The sequence below is a fragment of the Eretmochelys imbricata genome, chromosome 5 (assembly GCF_965152235.1).
Source record: "Eretmochelys imbricata isolate rEreImb1 chromosome 5, rEreImb1.hap1, whole genome shotgun sequence".
Taxonomy (NCBI): Eukaryota; Metazoa; Chordata; order Testudines; family Cheloniidae; genus Eretmochelys; species Eretmochelys imbricata.
In genome coordinates this window covers 45,742,286-45,758,826 of record NC_135576.1, presented here as the reverse complement: position 1 = coordinate 45,758,826, position 16,541 = coordinate 45,742,286, and the positions used below count along the sequence as shown (strand labels likewise).

Here is a 16,541-nt window from a genome sequence, read left to right as displayed (position 1 = left end):
GGACCCTCAGAACAAGCAGTAGGTCCCATTTTGGAAAGAGTACCCTGACCTTTGGTCTGGTCAGTTGGACTGCTTGAAAGACTCTGGCTTCCCATGGATTGTCTGCCAGGGAACCCAAGGATCCTGTAAATAACATGCTACTAAGAGCAGACGCCTGTCGTGCAACTGTACTGGGCTGAAGGCCTCCTCTGTCTATGCCTTCTTGGAGGAAATCCAGAATGGCTGGAATTGCGCTGGGTTCTTGGCAGCAGTTGTAGAATCTGGACCAGACAGAGAAATATGCTTTTAGTGTTGATACTCTCCTAGACAAAAGCAATGTCTTAATAAGTATGGAGGACAAAACAGACTTTTGAGCACTTCCTTCTAATAGTCAGGCTGTTAGATGAAGCTATCTGGAGTCCAAATGAAGAGGATGTCCTATCTCCATGGAAGCTGGAGTGGGGATTCCAGCTCTATTAGGTCTGAGAATCAAAGTCTCCTTGGCCAATGAAGAGCTATAAGAATTACCATCACCTGTTCTTGTTTTTATTTTCTGGACCACCTTTCCACGTAGCAGGAAGGATGGAAACGCATGAAGTAGGCCCTGCAGCCAACTGTGCAATAAGGCATCTTCCCCAGGGCTCTTGGGTCTGCCTCCCTTGGGAAATATTTTGGCCTCTTTGCATTCGTACGATTTACCAACAGGTCAGTTGAAAGGAGACTGAACATCTTAATGAGGAGATCAAAAACTTCTTGGATTCAGGCACCACTCAGAGTTGTTGACTCTGCATCTAGCCAGTCTGCCTTTTGGTTCCAATGCACTTTGATGGGAAGGAGGAACTGTTCTGCCCACTTCATTATTTCCATTGCTTCTATGTGTAGTGTCGCACAATCTTATTCCCCCTTCGTTGTTTAGATATGTAACGACAGTCATATTGTCAGACGAACTAGAATGTGGTTCCCCCTTAGGGTGATCTGGAACCTTTGTGGAGCTAGTTTGACCACTCTCACTTCTAGAAGGTTCATGCTGTGAGCCTTTTCCTCCTTGCTCCAGAAGCCCTGGGCTGTTTGGGTCTCTAAGTGAGCTCTCCAGCGCACCAAACTGGCATTGATTGTGAAGACTAAAGGATCTCAAAGGCAAATGGGCATCCCTTTGCGGACACTGTCATGGGCTGACCACCACTGAAAGGAGTTGAACACTTGTGTTGGAACCTGTATTGATCTTTCAAACATTCTGAGCAGTTTGAAGCAAAGAGCTATAGTAGGACACTTGCAGCTGGAGCAAGATAATAAACACCTGGATTTTCTGAAACCTTTCTACTGATGGATAATTTTTTTCTACTGAGGTGTCTATTTCTGCTCCCAGGTGGGTTATTCTGGTGGATGGAATAAAGGAACTTTTCTTGCCCCTGATGATGAAAAGGTGTGCCTGGAGGAGCATCTGAGATGTGGCCCTGATAACTGCTGACTGTGACAGAGCTCTTATCACAATATAATCCAGGATACTGTACAGGTGGGTTCCCTGTAATCTGAGTCTGGCTATTATGACTACCAACATCTTTTTTAAAAAAAACCTGGGTGGCAATGACAGGCCAAACAGAAGTGTTTGTACAGACAACGTTTCTGTCATACACAAACCTTGGAAGTCTGTGGTGGTACGGTCTGATGAGGATATGGAAATATCTTTCCACTAGATTTACTGAAGTAAAGGAATCCCCCCATAACAGCGAAGACACTATAGAAGCCAGGGTCTCCATCCAAAACTTTTTCTTCATCCATTTGTTAAGCCTTTTGTGGTTGAGAATAGCTTAGATATCCCTCCCCCACATTTCTGCACAGTGAAAAAGGTGGAATAGAACCCAGAAAACCTTTCTTCTGAGGGAACACAATATCAACTCCCAAACCCAGAAAATTAGATTTCATTCTGGATCAAGTTGTGTTTTACAGGGTTCTTGGAACTGGGTGATTGGATGAAGAATGGAATGAGTGGAGCATGCAGTTTGAGGGAGTAACTCTGGCCCACTTGCCTGTGGTTCCTGAAAGCAATTCCTCCAGCAAAAGGGAAATTCTGCCCCCTAGCTTCAGTGCTACGCGATCTTTGTCATAAAGTGTCAAAGTGGATAGCAGGGGAGGGAGGGCTCATCCCGCTAGCATTTCCCCCTGAACCTCGATTTCACTGTTTTCCCTTAGAGAATCTGTTGCCCCTTCGCTGGCACCTCTGTAGAGGATTAGGAGTGCCTCTCTCTGCAAGCCAGTCTATATTCTCTCCTGAGGGCACTTAGTGGGGAAGGGTGAGACTGTTTGCATTTTGCCGCATTGTCAGCCACCACTTTCTCCAGCTTTTCCCCAAAAAGGAAGGAGCCTGTGAGCTTGGCCAAGCATATGAACTGCTGAGAGTAAATATCCACCTTCCAGGGCCAGAGCTGTAGATGGTGCCTGGCTACTGAGCTAGAAGCCATGGCTCAGGCTGAGAACGTCATTGCATACGTTGTGGTATCAGCCTCAAATGCTTTTGGCTAGAGTGAATTTCTTTAAAGTGGAGCCAAAGTCAGGATGATCTCTGTACTTAAGGACTTTGAAATCTCCAATCCAGGACAAAGATGCTCTTGCAAAGTAGGCAGCTGCCAGGGATGCTTGGAGGTAGCGAAGGAGACTCCAAAGTCCTTTGTGAGAGTGGCCTCTATTTTTCTATCCAAGGGATTTTTTGGGTAGAATTCTCCTTTTGAGGGAATAACTATACACTTGGCAAAGGATGTTATAGCAACATCGACTGTCAGGATCTCAGTAGTAGAGCTTTGGTTCTTGAAAGTTATAGAGGGAAAAACTCCTTTGCTTTATCTTTCCCACAACCTGTTGGATTCAGAGCCAGATAGCTTGCCATCCTCTTTGGAGGTGGGGAAGGAGGAAGAGATCTCCTATGTCCTGGATTTTGTGGGCTCTTTCCTTTTTCAGCATGCTTTGGAAGTGTAAAAGCTCTGCTGCAGCTTTGGTGAGGCCCCTCGTGGCTTGCCTTCTTTAGGGCCTGAAGTCCTCTTGAGAGGTCTGACTCAGAATCCTCCCCTGTTGGGTCCCGTTCCTTCTGGAGAAGGAGGGGAACCACATTGTCAGAACCCTTCTGCTCAGCTTGGGAAGGAGCAAGGGAGTCTGACTGGAATCTCTGCTGCTTTCCCCAGGATGCTCATGACCCACTTTAAGACTTACTGGGTGGGTGGACAGGACTGAGACCCTGCAACCCTCCTCTCTTTGTTCTGCCTAGGACTTACCTGCTGAGTCGAGCAGTCAGGGTCCTCCTCACTTTTGGAGCCTCTTCCTGCTCTGCACTAGTCCAGCTTTCCCCCAGCGGAGTTGCAGCTGCCGTGGTGGGTGGAGGACCCCCACTTGCTTATCTGACTCATAGCCCTGAGACCAGGATTAGGATTAGTTGCCTGGGTAAAGGCTGGGCATAACTGGCCACATGCCAAGCCTGGGAAGGATTTCTCACAAATAGAGAGCAGCTTGGATTTAACCTAGTGCTTTCTCGGCTACACTGCCCTGCCTGTATAGGAGCAGAAGAGCTGGCAGGGAGATAATGCAACAGAGGCTCAGGTTGAGTTAAACCCCCAACAGGTTAACCAATCCAGGGAGGAAGAAGAACACTGAAGAGGAACTTTACTTCACTGCCCAAAATCTGGGCCGAAAAAGATAACACAGAAAGAGTAAGGGTGGGAGCAACAAAAACTGTCACTGTCTGCTGCCACAGCAAACAGGAGCACAGAGGTGCCAAAATGCTGATTCACCTCCGTGAAACTGCCGAGAGAGGAAAGCAGCCCTAGACGTCCAAACCTGTGGGAGACACTGGGCTGAAGAACAAAATGTATTAACCAAAATTTCTGAAGTGAGGCTAATCAGGACAGACAAGGGTAATTTTATCAAGTCTAAATATATTACACGCAGGCAGGATTCTTGAAGTGTTGTATACCTGAAAAATATTGAAAGCTGAATTCCTGTACTCTTCAATAACATGCCTCTTCCAAAAAAAAAAAAAAGGATTTACCTGCTCCTTCAAATCAAGTTCTCTTGAACCCCAATATGGGAAACACACAGCGACTTAAATGCAACTGAAACTGAACACAAGGAAATGTCAGTTTTATTCAGCCTATTTAAAGTTATTTCTGGGGTTATTTCCCCCCCCCCCTTTTGTTTTTTTCCTCCTTAGTTAACACATATTTATCTAAAACATTTGACACACATGCCATCTTTGCTAAGGATTCAATATGCCACCCCTTCTATAGTAGGATGAGAAACCTCCCAATAGCCTTTGATACAACTAGCTAAGTCCATCAAGAAAATCTTCAATAAAGAAAAGGAGTATGAAGTCTCAACTGCCCTGATACTATTTAGAGGTAAAAACTAGGGCATGCAAATGGGTTTTTTCCCCCTTTTCAGATTACCTTAAAAAGATCAGAATGAGTAGGCAAGCTAAAAATGACAAACTATTTAATAAAAGCAATTTAATTGCTGCAGGCTGAGCCAAATTCACTCTAGCTAAAGAAGTTTTATTAAATTGCTTAAAAACAAAGTGTGAGAATAGTTGAATCTCCATATAAACTAAAGAGCATACTTTGTAAAAACTATTATAGTAAAACATGTTTTAAAAAATAAACAGCACAGTCAACTGAACATATAAAATTGCAACACTGAATGCTTGTCATATCAAACAATGACATTGATATGAACAGGGAATTACATGAGTATAGTATATTTAAATATTCAGAGCTACAGCTTTAGCAGATAGCAAAAGCTATGAGATAAGGTTATGTACAAACTTCTATTGTAACACTTTGTTTATTTGTTCAAGAATTCTACTTCTGAGATCAACCTTCTCATTCTGTGTTTATGTGGTTTTCATTACCTACTTGAAGGGTTTGATCCTGTTCCCATGGAAATAAACGGCAAAACTCCCATGTACCTAAATCAAGCTCTGTCTGAATATCCCAGAGGTGAATACTTTTGCAAAGTTGGAGGAAAACCTCTTCAGGTCATTTGAGTTAAGGGAAAAGGAGAAGAGTTTAATTGAAAGGTAAAAAAAAATTTTTTAAACTGGCCAAACAAAAATTTAAGACTTCGGAAGTGATAGTTCCCCATGAGGAATAGTCTCTTAGCTAAGTTTGGAAGGAAATATTGAGTTTGAACACTGAAGCAAAGGAAAAAAAAGTGTGTGCCCTATGTAGACTGCTTCAGAATAGTTTTTCGTTTCCTGATTCACTCTTCATTACACATAAACACTATGTTATTTATCAGTTAAGGCTGCTGCACGCAACATATTTGATGACCTCAAAAGCAAAGGAATGAAAAAAGTTAAGCCATTTAACACTACATACCCTCTAGGGGGTCTCAACAGAGCCTTATGACACTACAGTCTCAGAAGTTTTTACTGCATTCTACAACTCTTACTACAGTGATGATGACTATAGTAATGCCCATAAATATAAATTCTGATCTTTCACTTAAAAAACAGTTATATTGTCTTTTCTCCATTGTAAACATTAGAACAGATGGACTGATGCCATGTTAAGCCACACTCTCCCACTACTTAAAAAAAAAATTCCAACACTACATTACACAACACAACTGTTTCCAGCCAAAAAGACAAAAGAGTCTACTCATTCTCACTCACCCTATTCTTCTTAAGACAAGTTTCTTAGGCTAGTCAGGACCATTTAAAATATATTAAGCATAGGCCAATTCCCTTGCCCCTCTCCACACACACTTTTTTATTATTATTAATTATTATTATTATTATAAGATGCATTATCTGATTTGTTTAAGGGTTATGGCTCCTGCGGTAACATTGAAATGTTACTCTCACTCCTACCCAAGCTTTTCAATATTGAAAGCATGGAGACAGTAAACACAATGTTATATTTTAGTAAATTTAAGGAAATGCCTTCACTTCAGACTTGAGTTTTTAAATGATTAGCCTCATGGATAAAGGCAGCACTCATCACAGCAGCACCAGAGAGAGAAACTATATTCCATGAGAAAAGGGACCATCTGTCCCATCTTCTCATCTAAGAAGCCAACCTTACCGGATGATGGGAAAAGCAGAGAAATGCATCTCAAGTCTAACTGCTCTTGGGCATAGGGCTCTGCAGGTGGGTCATGAGGCAGAAGAAGAGTCAGCTGTGGAATGCTGGCTTCCCTCAGCTATCTCCTAATTCTTACTTCTTCTCCCTACCAGCAAAGCAGTTGCAGTCAGACCTATCAGCCTGCTAAATATGGTTAAAAATTGCTTGTCTAAAGATATTAACTAAATAGTGCTGTTAGCAGTTCTATAGTGTATCAGAAGACTTCTGAACAACAGTTATTACATACCGTAAGGTACAAAAACCTAGGCAGTTGCAATAAACAACATAGTTAGGGATGAGTCTCAGGCTGTATTCTACGTCTATGTTTTTGTATGCTTACTTCATATTCAAATTAATGTTATATTTTTCTATGCAATTCTATTCTTCTAAAGCTACTATGTGTGTTTAAACAATTAGAATGTCAGGTAAAACACACTAGGTACCATAAAACTCATATGCAGAAGAATTTTTATTATTATTTGTATTATCATAGCACCTAGAGTCCCAGCCATGGATCAGGATCCACTGTGCATGGTGCTATACAAACACAGAAGAAAGAGATAATCCCTGCTCCGAAGAGCCTCTTTCTACACACTTTTGTATGTGTCATATTCTGACTATATAGACACACAGGATAAAACATATCTGGGCTAGATGGAAATGTGTGTTATATATAATAGCATTTTAGCTTCCAATACCTACAAAAAGATCAAATCCTAGCTATAAGTCATGTGTCAGAATCAGGTTGATGTTCTCATCTCTCTCACTCTTTGTTCAAATCACAAAACCACAAGTTTAAAAGAACTGGCAGTCTAATAAATCAATATTTATGACTGAAATATCTAAAGTGCCTGCATGTGTATATTTAGGTGTATTAGCAGAACTCTGGTAGAAACATTTAGATCTAGACAAATACAATAGAAAATATAGCATAGGCAATATAGGTGGCAAGGTGGCCTATCTATATCCACACACCTCTGTATAAACACCTGTGTATCTTTATAATTTTGAGTTAATTTCACACTATTTTATAGCACTGGTTTTGAGATACTTTTGTCAGTTACTTTCATCTTCTACTTTATCACTATGAAAGTACATAATTGTACTACGCCTACTGGGTACTTTCACAGTGATAATGTAGAAGTTGAAAGTAACTGACCAAAAGTAACTAACTGTACTCCGCCAATCTCAAAACGAACAATATAAACGAGTACAAAATCAACTCAAATTTATAAAGATGCATAAACTGAAATGTTATTTCAAGTTCTGTAACTCAATGATTTCATACAATAAACTACAGTATTAGTACTGCCGAACAGCTCATATTTAAAAAAATGTTTTCTGATATTCTTTTAAAAAGTACTTAATTTTATTTAATTATTCTTCAGAAGTAAAGTCCAATTGAAATTGGTGTTATATGCATCACTAACTGCTGGAGCACGTTGCTTTTTTGTTTTTTAAAGAGCAATGAAATATGGACACCACCCTTTTTTAACGTAAGGACAAAAGTAGACAGTCACCAGTATTACATCAAGAAAAAAAAATAGCATATTAATGGCACTCCAGGTATACATTTGCATAAAGAGCTTTAGACATCTAAAATTATTGTGCTTCACTAACACCTGTCTTATTTCAAAACATAGGTATGTACAGAAGCCATCAGCATAGTATATACTATGTGTCAAAATGCTGATATTGTTCAATGCACTGCGACACAAACACAGTTTGCAAAGGTTAAGAGGACTCTGCACAAGATAGGGGAAGAACCCTTCAGTTATAAGGGCTATGACAAGCAGTGAAAGCTAAACATCAAAGCTCCTAACATAGATTTTGAAAAACTGGTTTTCTAAATCTTAGTATCAACATTTCCATAAAGTGTAGAGAGTAGAGCTATTACAATCGGAGTCCCACAGCTGTCAGGAGAGTGCTGCGCCATTGGGAACGAACACCCACCCACCCACACCCTGCGTACAGAAGGAAGGCAAGTGGTTACAGTTTGGAAGGAAGATTTCTCATGCTATCCACACAAAAAAAAAATTTAACTGAGGATTTCGATTTTTTTTTTTTTAATTAAAGATGTCAGTTCTACAAACTAGTATCCACTACATGAAGGTGAAACTACGCATTTTCATGAACAGCAACACAATCTAAAGTATTTTTATTGTCAGGTTATTGAGAACAAAAGAGACAAACTTACCTCCTTCCAAGGACTCACGAATTGTGTACGTGCATATCGAGTTAGCATGTGGATAATAACAACTTGCCCCCACTCCTCGACATCAACCAACAAATTACACAACTTTCGATAGTTCTTATGAATCAGATCTATCCTATCCGGGCACACTTCCTCAAATGCCATCACCACACTCCCAGCCACCAGCTAGAAAACAAAATTGTAAAAACAAGAGTCAGTGATTCTCTTTACAGATGATCCATACGTGAATATGTATTGGCAATTCTTAGAACTAGTATTGGCAATTCTCAGTACTTTAAAGCATGTCCATTATGCAAAAAGATAATAACCAGAAAAAGAGACTCCTCCTCTACTCACACAAGTGGAGTCTTATTTTAAAATGGATTCTGAATAATTGCATTAATCAGTATATTTGGCAGAATATGTCCTTTTTTCAAACAAAACAGACAAACATATTTAATCTCAACCCTAGCACTGAAGATATAGTGCAAGCAAAAAGTTCTTTTGAGATTTTTTGGAGGGGGTAGGGGTGGTAATTTATGGTTTCACAAAGAATTTATCAGATGTAAGACTTACTTCACATTATCTGCAAATTAACGGTAAGTACAAATACAAAATAGTGTCATGCACTTATTAACATTCCATGATCAAATTGGAGGAGAAAGTGGGGTGATTTCTCTGACGTAATGGAGACCAACTTCCTCTCAACTGCTAAACAATCACTGCCAAATGCGACTTATCCCTGGGGTTCATAAAATTACTTCTAAAGAGCAAATGTTATGCCTTTTGAATACGTTAGATATTTTCAGCAATTTTCTCAGAGGATTTTCTCAGAATTCATCCAGACTCTTCTACAAGTTATTTGCCTCCCTCCCTCCAATTTCAAAGTTGCACAAGTTGAACATAGTATAAATATTTTCAGGACGTACACATAATATAAAACCTTGCCATATGGTTCTCTCTCCTTCCTTGGTTATGAAAATAATTTTGTTTTCATGAAAAAACTAAATGAACAGATTCTAGACACCTATTATCTGCAAACACATGGTTCCTCCTGTGTGGGGTTTCTCAAGTGCTACGGAGGAAAACTCTTGTGGGGGATCCTTCTTGAAATAATGGCAGCAAGTCATTTTATGAAAGATGTTAAGCTTCAAAGACAAGCAACATATGTATTCCAGAACACAATTTCCAAAATTTTAAAGCACAGGAATTCCAAGCTCCTAATCAAATAAATTTGTGATAACTTCAGTTTGGGACTTTGGACTCCGCTAGACTACTTCTCTGCTACAGAAACCAAAAAGCTATTGGTATAACCACCTTCAATAATAAAAAAAAAAACAGAACAGCGAACACCATACAGTATATACTTAAGTTGCCTCCAGAAAATCAGTTACACAGCATAAGCACTTGTCAATGAGTCAAGTATTACTGTTCTTCCTTTCCTAATTGTTTTAAATAAGATTTGCTTTATGTCAAGGAACATGTTAAGCAAAACATCTAACATGGTAAAACTTCTATATGAAATAACTGATATGTTTGCAGTTAGCATGCCTGCAATCCAGCTTTCCAGGAGCAAATAATGTCATTCTATCTGAGCACTGGGGATGTGAATTTCAACTTCTAAAATTTTCCCAATTACTTAAAGTAAGCAATTAAATAGAAATACAGTTTATTGAAATGGCACCTCTTGAGAAATATTAAATACAATGATATTCATATGTTAGATTTTTCCTCTACATTTGGGCTATTAGTATGCATCCAACATTACAACGAAAGAAAATACCTCAGAATATAGTCTTGATATTATGCTAAACAAGTTTCAGATCCTGTGGGAATTTTATGAATTACTAAAAAGTCTAAACGTGAAGTTGCATTTATCCTCCCAAACCCTGCCCATGCGCTGGTACCTACTGAATACGCAATGCATTCCAGAGCACAAAGAATTTATTACTTGTAAGAACTAAATAAAAATGCATTATACTTGCAACAGAAAATAGAAAATTATTGTATCACATATAGAAAGGTCATTTTGTGTTTTCAGTATTTTTTAATTTTGTTATATTAAGCTTTATTATTGCATAGATGTAATAGACAAGTTAGTTAATTATTCATGTAATTAAACACATTTCTATTTATTTGGTGGTTAGGACTAGTTAATAAGCTTGTGTTATACTGGTATTAAAACTACCTCAGCATATTCAAATATTACACTTAGTTTGAAAACTGAGATGGCAACAAAATATTGTAGATTTAGATGTAGTTTAAATACAGAGAGGTTTCTTTAAAATGTTGGCCAAAATTTTTAAGAATGGTACCTGAAGTGAAGCTCCTAAACTCATATTTGGGCTCAAAATAAGCAAATGGATTTGCAGAAAGGCTGATGATCACCCATCAACTCCTCTGTACTTTACTGAAAACTGATGTGTTTTGAGAACTCAGGAGTTGCTGGCCACTTTACCTGCATAACTACAGACTCAGTGATCCTTTTATACAACATTCCTCAGCCCACGATGAGCGACAGAGTTTGTGCTGAGGACGTGCATGTGGTGCAGAGCCCATCTGTGCATCCACTCTGCAGTAGATTCATTGCAGCTTTAATGCACACGGGGCCTTCTGCAGGATTTAATATGATGGGCAGTGGAATTTTACCTTTTTTAAAATAAATAATACTTTTGAAACATGCATTTTTGTTCTATTAGATGCAAAGAAATATTTAATCAGAACGTTTATCATTCTTGTATTTTAAATGCATGGAATATATCTATATTTATCTGGATATAGGTCAGCCACGCAAGTGTGTGACTGACTATACTTTAGTCATTAATGTTTCTGATACCTCCATAACAGAGCACAGGACTTTGGGGTTGTTTTTTTTAAGCACTATAAGAACTTCATTGTGTACCATCAAATGCAACGAATGTGCTGAGGTCAGCAGAAATTGTCATATTTACAGTTCATGAACCAATTATTTGAGTTGATTTGCATAGCACTTACTGTAATGCGCACACTACTTAAGAAAATATTAGATTAACTTGATTTTTTTTATTCTCTCCATCTTCCAAAAGCAAGGTTTTATTACAAGAGACAAGAATGGAGGATTTAGAACCATATTCAAAGTTTAGAGACAGCAAGAGAAAAAAGAAACCAAGTTTTCTAACTTTTCCCTAATAAAAGGACCATTCTCTAGTTAGCTCTAGCCATTTCCCCTAAAGTATGACCCTCCTGTATATCTAAACATCAAAGGCACAGCTAATAATCTTAGTGTGTTAAAGCATCAATATTCTATAAAAACATTTAGAATTAAAACAAAATGATCCACTCAGAATTTAAAACCAAAAAATATTGGTTTCCAAAATACAGTCAGTTAATTTCCATCTCACTGTGTCAATAGCAGCTTTTATGTATAAGGAGAAAAAATAAATCACTCTAACAAAACTAGCAATGAGCTCGTCAAATTCAAATGCAGCTTTCCATTTATGTATTTTTTATATTAAAGCAATAAACATGGTTCATTTGTCTTTCACTGGTTGCCACGTTTTTCTGTGCTGTTGCTATGAACTTCAGCCATTAGCTGCGCTCCAAGGTAAACTACATGAACCATCAACCAAAGTGACACCCAATCTGTGGAGTTCATATTTTCTCCAGATTATCTATGCTAGTTGACAAGCTGGTAATGAAAAAAATCACACTAAGCAAATGGTTCCTCTAATAACAATAAATTTTCTATAAAATTATGAAGGGTACAAAATGTTTCCTTGCATCTATTTTGTCATGAATTCTAATTAACGCTGCAAAAACCTGAGTGTGCTGGGTCATCACAAGAAATGCATCGAGGTTTGATTGATAATATGTTGCACTGGCCTATGCCTGCCAAGATTCCTTTCTCTCAAAATTAATGGCCATCCCACCTGCCCTAATCATACAGCCCAAATGATATTCCCCTTCTTATTTCAATTTTCTGGAGGCATGGAAACTGGGAAAGATCAGTCATTTATCTTCTAATAGCTGGATAATAGATCTATCACAATAAAACATCTGCACAAACTCAGTAATTTTTTCACAACAGTGAAGCTTTCACCAACATTAAATCAATAACTTATGAAAACACTGGCTTACCCACATGTGCTGGCACTGAACACTAACTTACTTAACAGATATTTACTAAAAAGAGTTAGTCTTTCCATTTTCCTTACTCCCAAAGGTACTGCTCTAGTTTAAAAGCTCAAGTATTCACCAATTATTCACCAATTATTAGGATCAATTTTAAAAGTTAATGATTTGACTTCAAGAGCCAGTGTTTTTACAGTAGTCATGCAATCTTAAAAAGCAACTCTTTAGTGTTCCCTTGTGTAAGAAACAATTATGGTAGTTAAGTGTTTTACTTTTTCAAAAAGTCAGTTTTAGGAGCAAATCTTCATGCCACAAGAAAGCAGTAATGTTTGTGAACATTCAGAGTAGGCTAGTGGTAACTGAAGCGTTATTAGGGCAAAAAGATTTTAAGTCCTAAAAAGGTGAGTTACAAAATGGAGGGCCCGATACTTCTTTGCGCTATATTTACCCTGCGGGTAAATAACTTCAACGTAGTTGCTCTCATTTATATCACCGTAGCCAAAACAAGCATCGGTCATCAGTAGTGCCTTCCCTGACTTCTCGTATACAGGGAGTGCCTGAAAGTCATGAGCATAGACGAACAGATAATTAATACATTTCAGAAACATGTAATCGGCTATGTAACCATGCACCTTAGATCATTTTTGTAACAGACTAGGCATGTCTCTCTCAAATTATGAATTCCATTTTGTAACGTAAACACCACTTTTGATAGTAACCTTCAGTTTGTATTGTAACCCTTATGTTGGCTTAAGAGATCCTGTTTGTATTGAAAAACAGCCTCGTTCTGACAAGGCCAGTCTATTCTAGACACTTTCCTGCTCATGTTGGGGGCGTGGAACATTTCAGAGAAGGTTAACAATGAGAAAGTTAACGTTGTTAACTGACTGTCCCCTGCTGGAACAGTAAGGTCACTGATGTTAAAAGACACTCAACAAGCCTGACCAGGGGAAATGGGGAAGACGGGAACCTTTAATTCACCCCAGCTAAGGCACAAAGACAAAAAAGGGACAGACTGTTTAAAAGGTGGGTGCTTCTCTAAGCAAGGGCAGACCATTTCTACATGCAAAACCAGTCCTAAGAGAGAGAAGGCAAGAAGTGCTGCCTAGCCTAAGAACACCGACGAAAGCCAGTACTCACAGATGAGGTGAGATCAGATATTGGGAGTTGCATTCAGTATTGGTGTTGTTTTTCAAAGATGTATGATTCTCTAGTGCTCTTCACTAAGAGTAAAGTGTCTATGGTTAAGAAGTTCCCTTGCTAAGTTTACTGCATGTTTCTTGCTTTCCAGTCACATTGTCCTGAAGGATTTAACTAAAAACCAGAGCTCCCACAGCCAGGTAGACTCTGGGAAAACATGTAAACAACTGAGGACTCAGAAGGGCTGAGGTACTAGTTTCAGGATCTAAGGCAGTCAGAGTATGTGGTTCCACTACCCAAGAAGGGTGTCAGACACAGGGTCTGCACCGGACAGTGTGCCTGAGACCCAGAATTATGAACAGTGACCTGTCACTACCCAGATTGTGGAAGTGGGGGAGAAGGGCACCTTTGTAGCACATGGAGCCCAGGATTTGGGTCCATTTACAACAGACTGGTGACTATCCGGAAGGGAGGACTGGGCCAGGACATAATACTGCACTTGGTCCTAAAATCCCTCTCCATCAGGATTAAGTAGAGTCCCTCAAAAGTGAAGTATCACAACCCCAAACCAGGTCACCTGGAAAACAGCCTATGGGCTGTAGCAAAATGGCAGCCACTAGAACATAGCAAGCTAAGAAATATGAATATAAAGACTCCCTCCTACTAACCTACCTGAACACAACATCCCAATCTACATTCCAACTCCACCTTACACTATTTGGAGAGTGGATTTAATGCTCCATTCTTTTTGGGAACAAAGGGTTGATTCATTCCATCCCTGATCGGAACAAGCAGGCCATCTGTTCCATGTAAAAAGCATTCCTGACATTTCAGCAGCAATTCCCTAGCCCCTTCGAGCCCAAGCCAAGAACAGGGTGGGTGAAGTTCATTATATAGTGCCCTCCTCCAGGCCTGAGAACAGAAAGGTGAGAAGTCTCCCCTTAGAGACTCAGCACAAGTTGATTGTTGTCTGGTGGAATGAGCCCTCACCCCAACTTCAGGGGAAGGATGTGGTCTAGTTGGTAGCAAATGATAATGCAGCCAGAGATACATTTAGGAAGTATTTATACAGATATAGCTTGACCCCTTGATCTCTCTGCTGTGGTAACAAAAAGTCTAGGTGTCTTTCAAAATGCTTTTGTTCTTTGTAGATAAAAGGCCAGTCATCTTCAGATGTTTAGCGAATGAAGCCACTTCTCATCAGAAACATGCGATTTCAGAAAAAAATATCGTTAAATGGATGGTTAAGACTTCTGTGAAACTCTGAAATTACTTTAGGAATGAATTTGGGGTGGGGGCAAACAGAGATCTGTTCTTTATAGACAGTAGTATAAGATGGGTCTGCCATTAGTGTTCCCAGCTCACCAATCCTTCTGGCTGATGTGATAGTGACTAGGAAAGCAACTTTCATTGAGAGATGAGACAGAGCATATGGCTAGAGGTTTGGAGACAGACAAAACAGCGATGATCAGATCCCATTAAGGTGTTGGCTTCATCAATGATGGAAAGGATATAGTAAGTCCATTCGGCAATCTGGTCCCTGTGGGATGAATGAACATAGTGGGGTTATCAACAGGGAGATGATAATGATAGCTTCTTAAATGAACCCACAGGGAATTAACTGAGAGACACAATGTCTTAATAGTAAGTAGATATTCTAGAAGGGATCCCAGTGGACTCTGGAGATAATTGGCATTGTTGTGCCCAAGAGGAGAAATGCTTCCACTTACATGAATAGCATCTCCCAATAGAATCCTTTCTGCTTTGGTTGAGGATGGACTGACTCACCAGGGAACATGAAATGATCTACATCTGATGCCCATCCAAATACCAGGCCTTGAGTTGGACTGGTCATGGGTTCGGATGCCTGACAATGCCATTGTGTTGTGTTGCAGGTCCATGAATGGCCGGATGCTGACGGGCAATGGATTGATAGTTTCAGTAGGTCCATGAACCAGAAATGTATCAGTCCATTAGGTGCAATGAGGATGACTTGAGCCTTGTCATGACAGATTTTCCACAGGATCTGCACTATTAATGGGATGGATAGGAAGGCATACCCTCCAATGGTAGCAGAATGGCATCTCCCTTTGATCCCGTCTAGAACTGCTCTGGAACAGTACAAGGGAAGATTTTTGTTCATCTGTGAGGCAAGGAGGTTCCAAGATAATGTTCGCCACTAGGTAAAGACCTTGGTTAGGTGAACCATGAATTTCCTACTCATGGTCCATGGAAAAATGTCTGCTGAGACTGTCTGCTAGAAAGTTCGGCACACCTGTTAAGTATGCTGTAGAAAGGGTTATGTGACGTCAGATACACTAGTTCCACAGGTTGATTGTGTACACACACACAGAGGGATCTTGTTCTCCCTTGCTTGTTTATATAGAAGGAAATGTCGGAGGGGCCTGTAACCAGAGCTGATCCAGAGAACACAAGGGTGTGCTGTCTGCCGGGTGCTAAGATACGGGATGTGGACCTGAGGCTGAAGAAGATCCTAACAGGAGCGGGAAAGAATCCACTGATTGTCCTTCATGTGGGAACAATTGATATGGCTAGATTCTCGCAGGCAACTATTAAGGGAGACTATGCCAGGCTGGGGAAGACACTTAAGGAAATCAAGGATCAGGTGATCTTCAGTGGGATTCTGCCTGTTCCTAGAGAAGGCCAACAAAGGTGCGACAAGATTATGATGATCAACAGATGGCTCAGGCACTGGTGCTATAAGGAGGGCTTTGGGATGTATGGCCACTGGGAGGCATTCATGGACAGAGGACTGTTCTCTCGGGATGGACTTCACCTGAGTAGGGAGTGAAATAGATTTCTAGGATGGAGACTGGCACAACTGACTCAGAGAGCTTTAAACTAGGAATTTGGGAGGAAGATGTCCAGGTAATCTCCACACCGGATTTTAACACTGAGAGGGAAGAAAACGAAGAAAGGATACAGCAATGGGTAGGAGAATGGACATAAGGAGGAAGGGTAGTGTAGATACCAGTCTAATAGGTGATATT

At 39.8% G+C, this 16,541-nt stretch overlaps 1 protein-coding gene across 3 annotated transcripts in view; it reads right to left on the bottom strand.

The window, feature by feature from the left end:
* The window catches only part of AP3B1 (adaptor related protein complex 3 subunit beta 1), a 339,716-nt gene that overhangs the window by 197,858 nt on the left and 125,317 nt on the right, over positions 1-16,541 (bottom strand). For all 3 annotated transcript variants that reach the window (XR_013346132.1, XM_077816999.1, XM_077816998.1), the window contains exon 7: positions 8,284-8,466. Coding sequence is in view for 2 of the 3 variants with exons in the window: in XM_077816999.1 (XP_077673125.1) it covers positions 8,284-8,466 (183 nt within the window). In the remaining variant the exon portion in view is untranslated. The remainder of the gene's footprint in view (positions 1-8,283; positions 8,467-16,541) is intronic.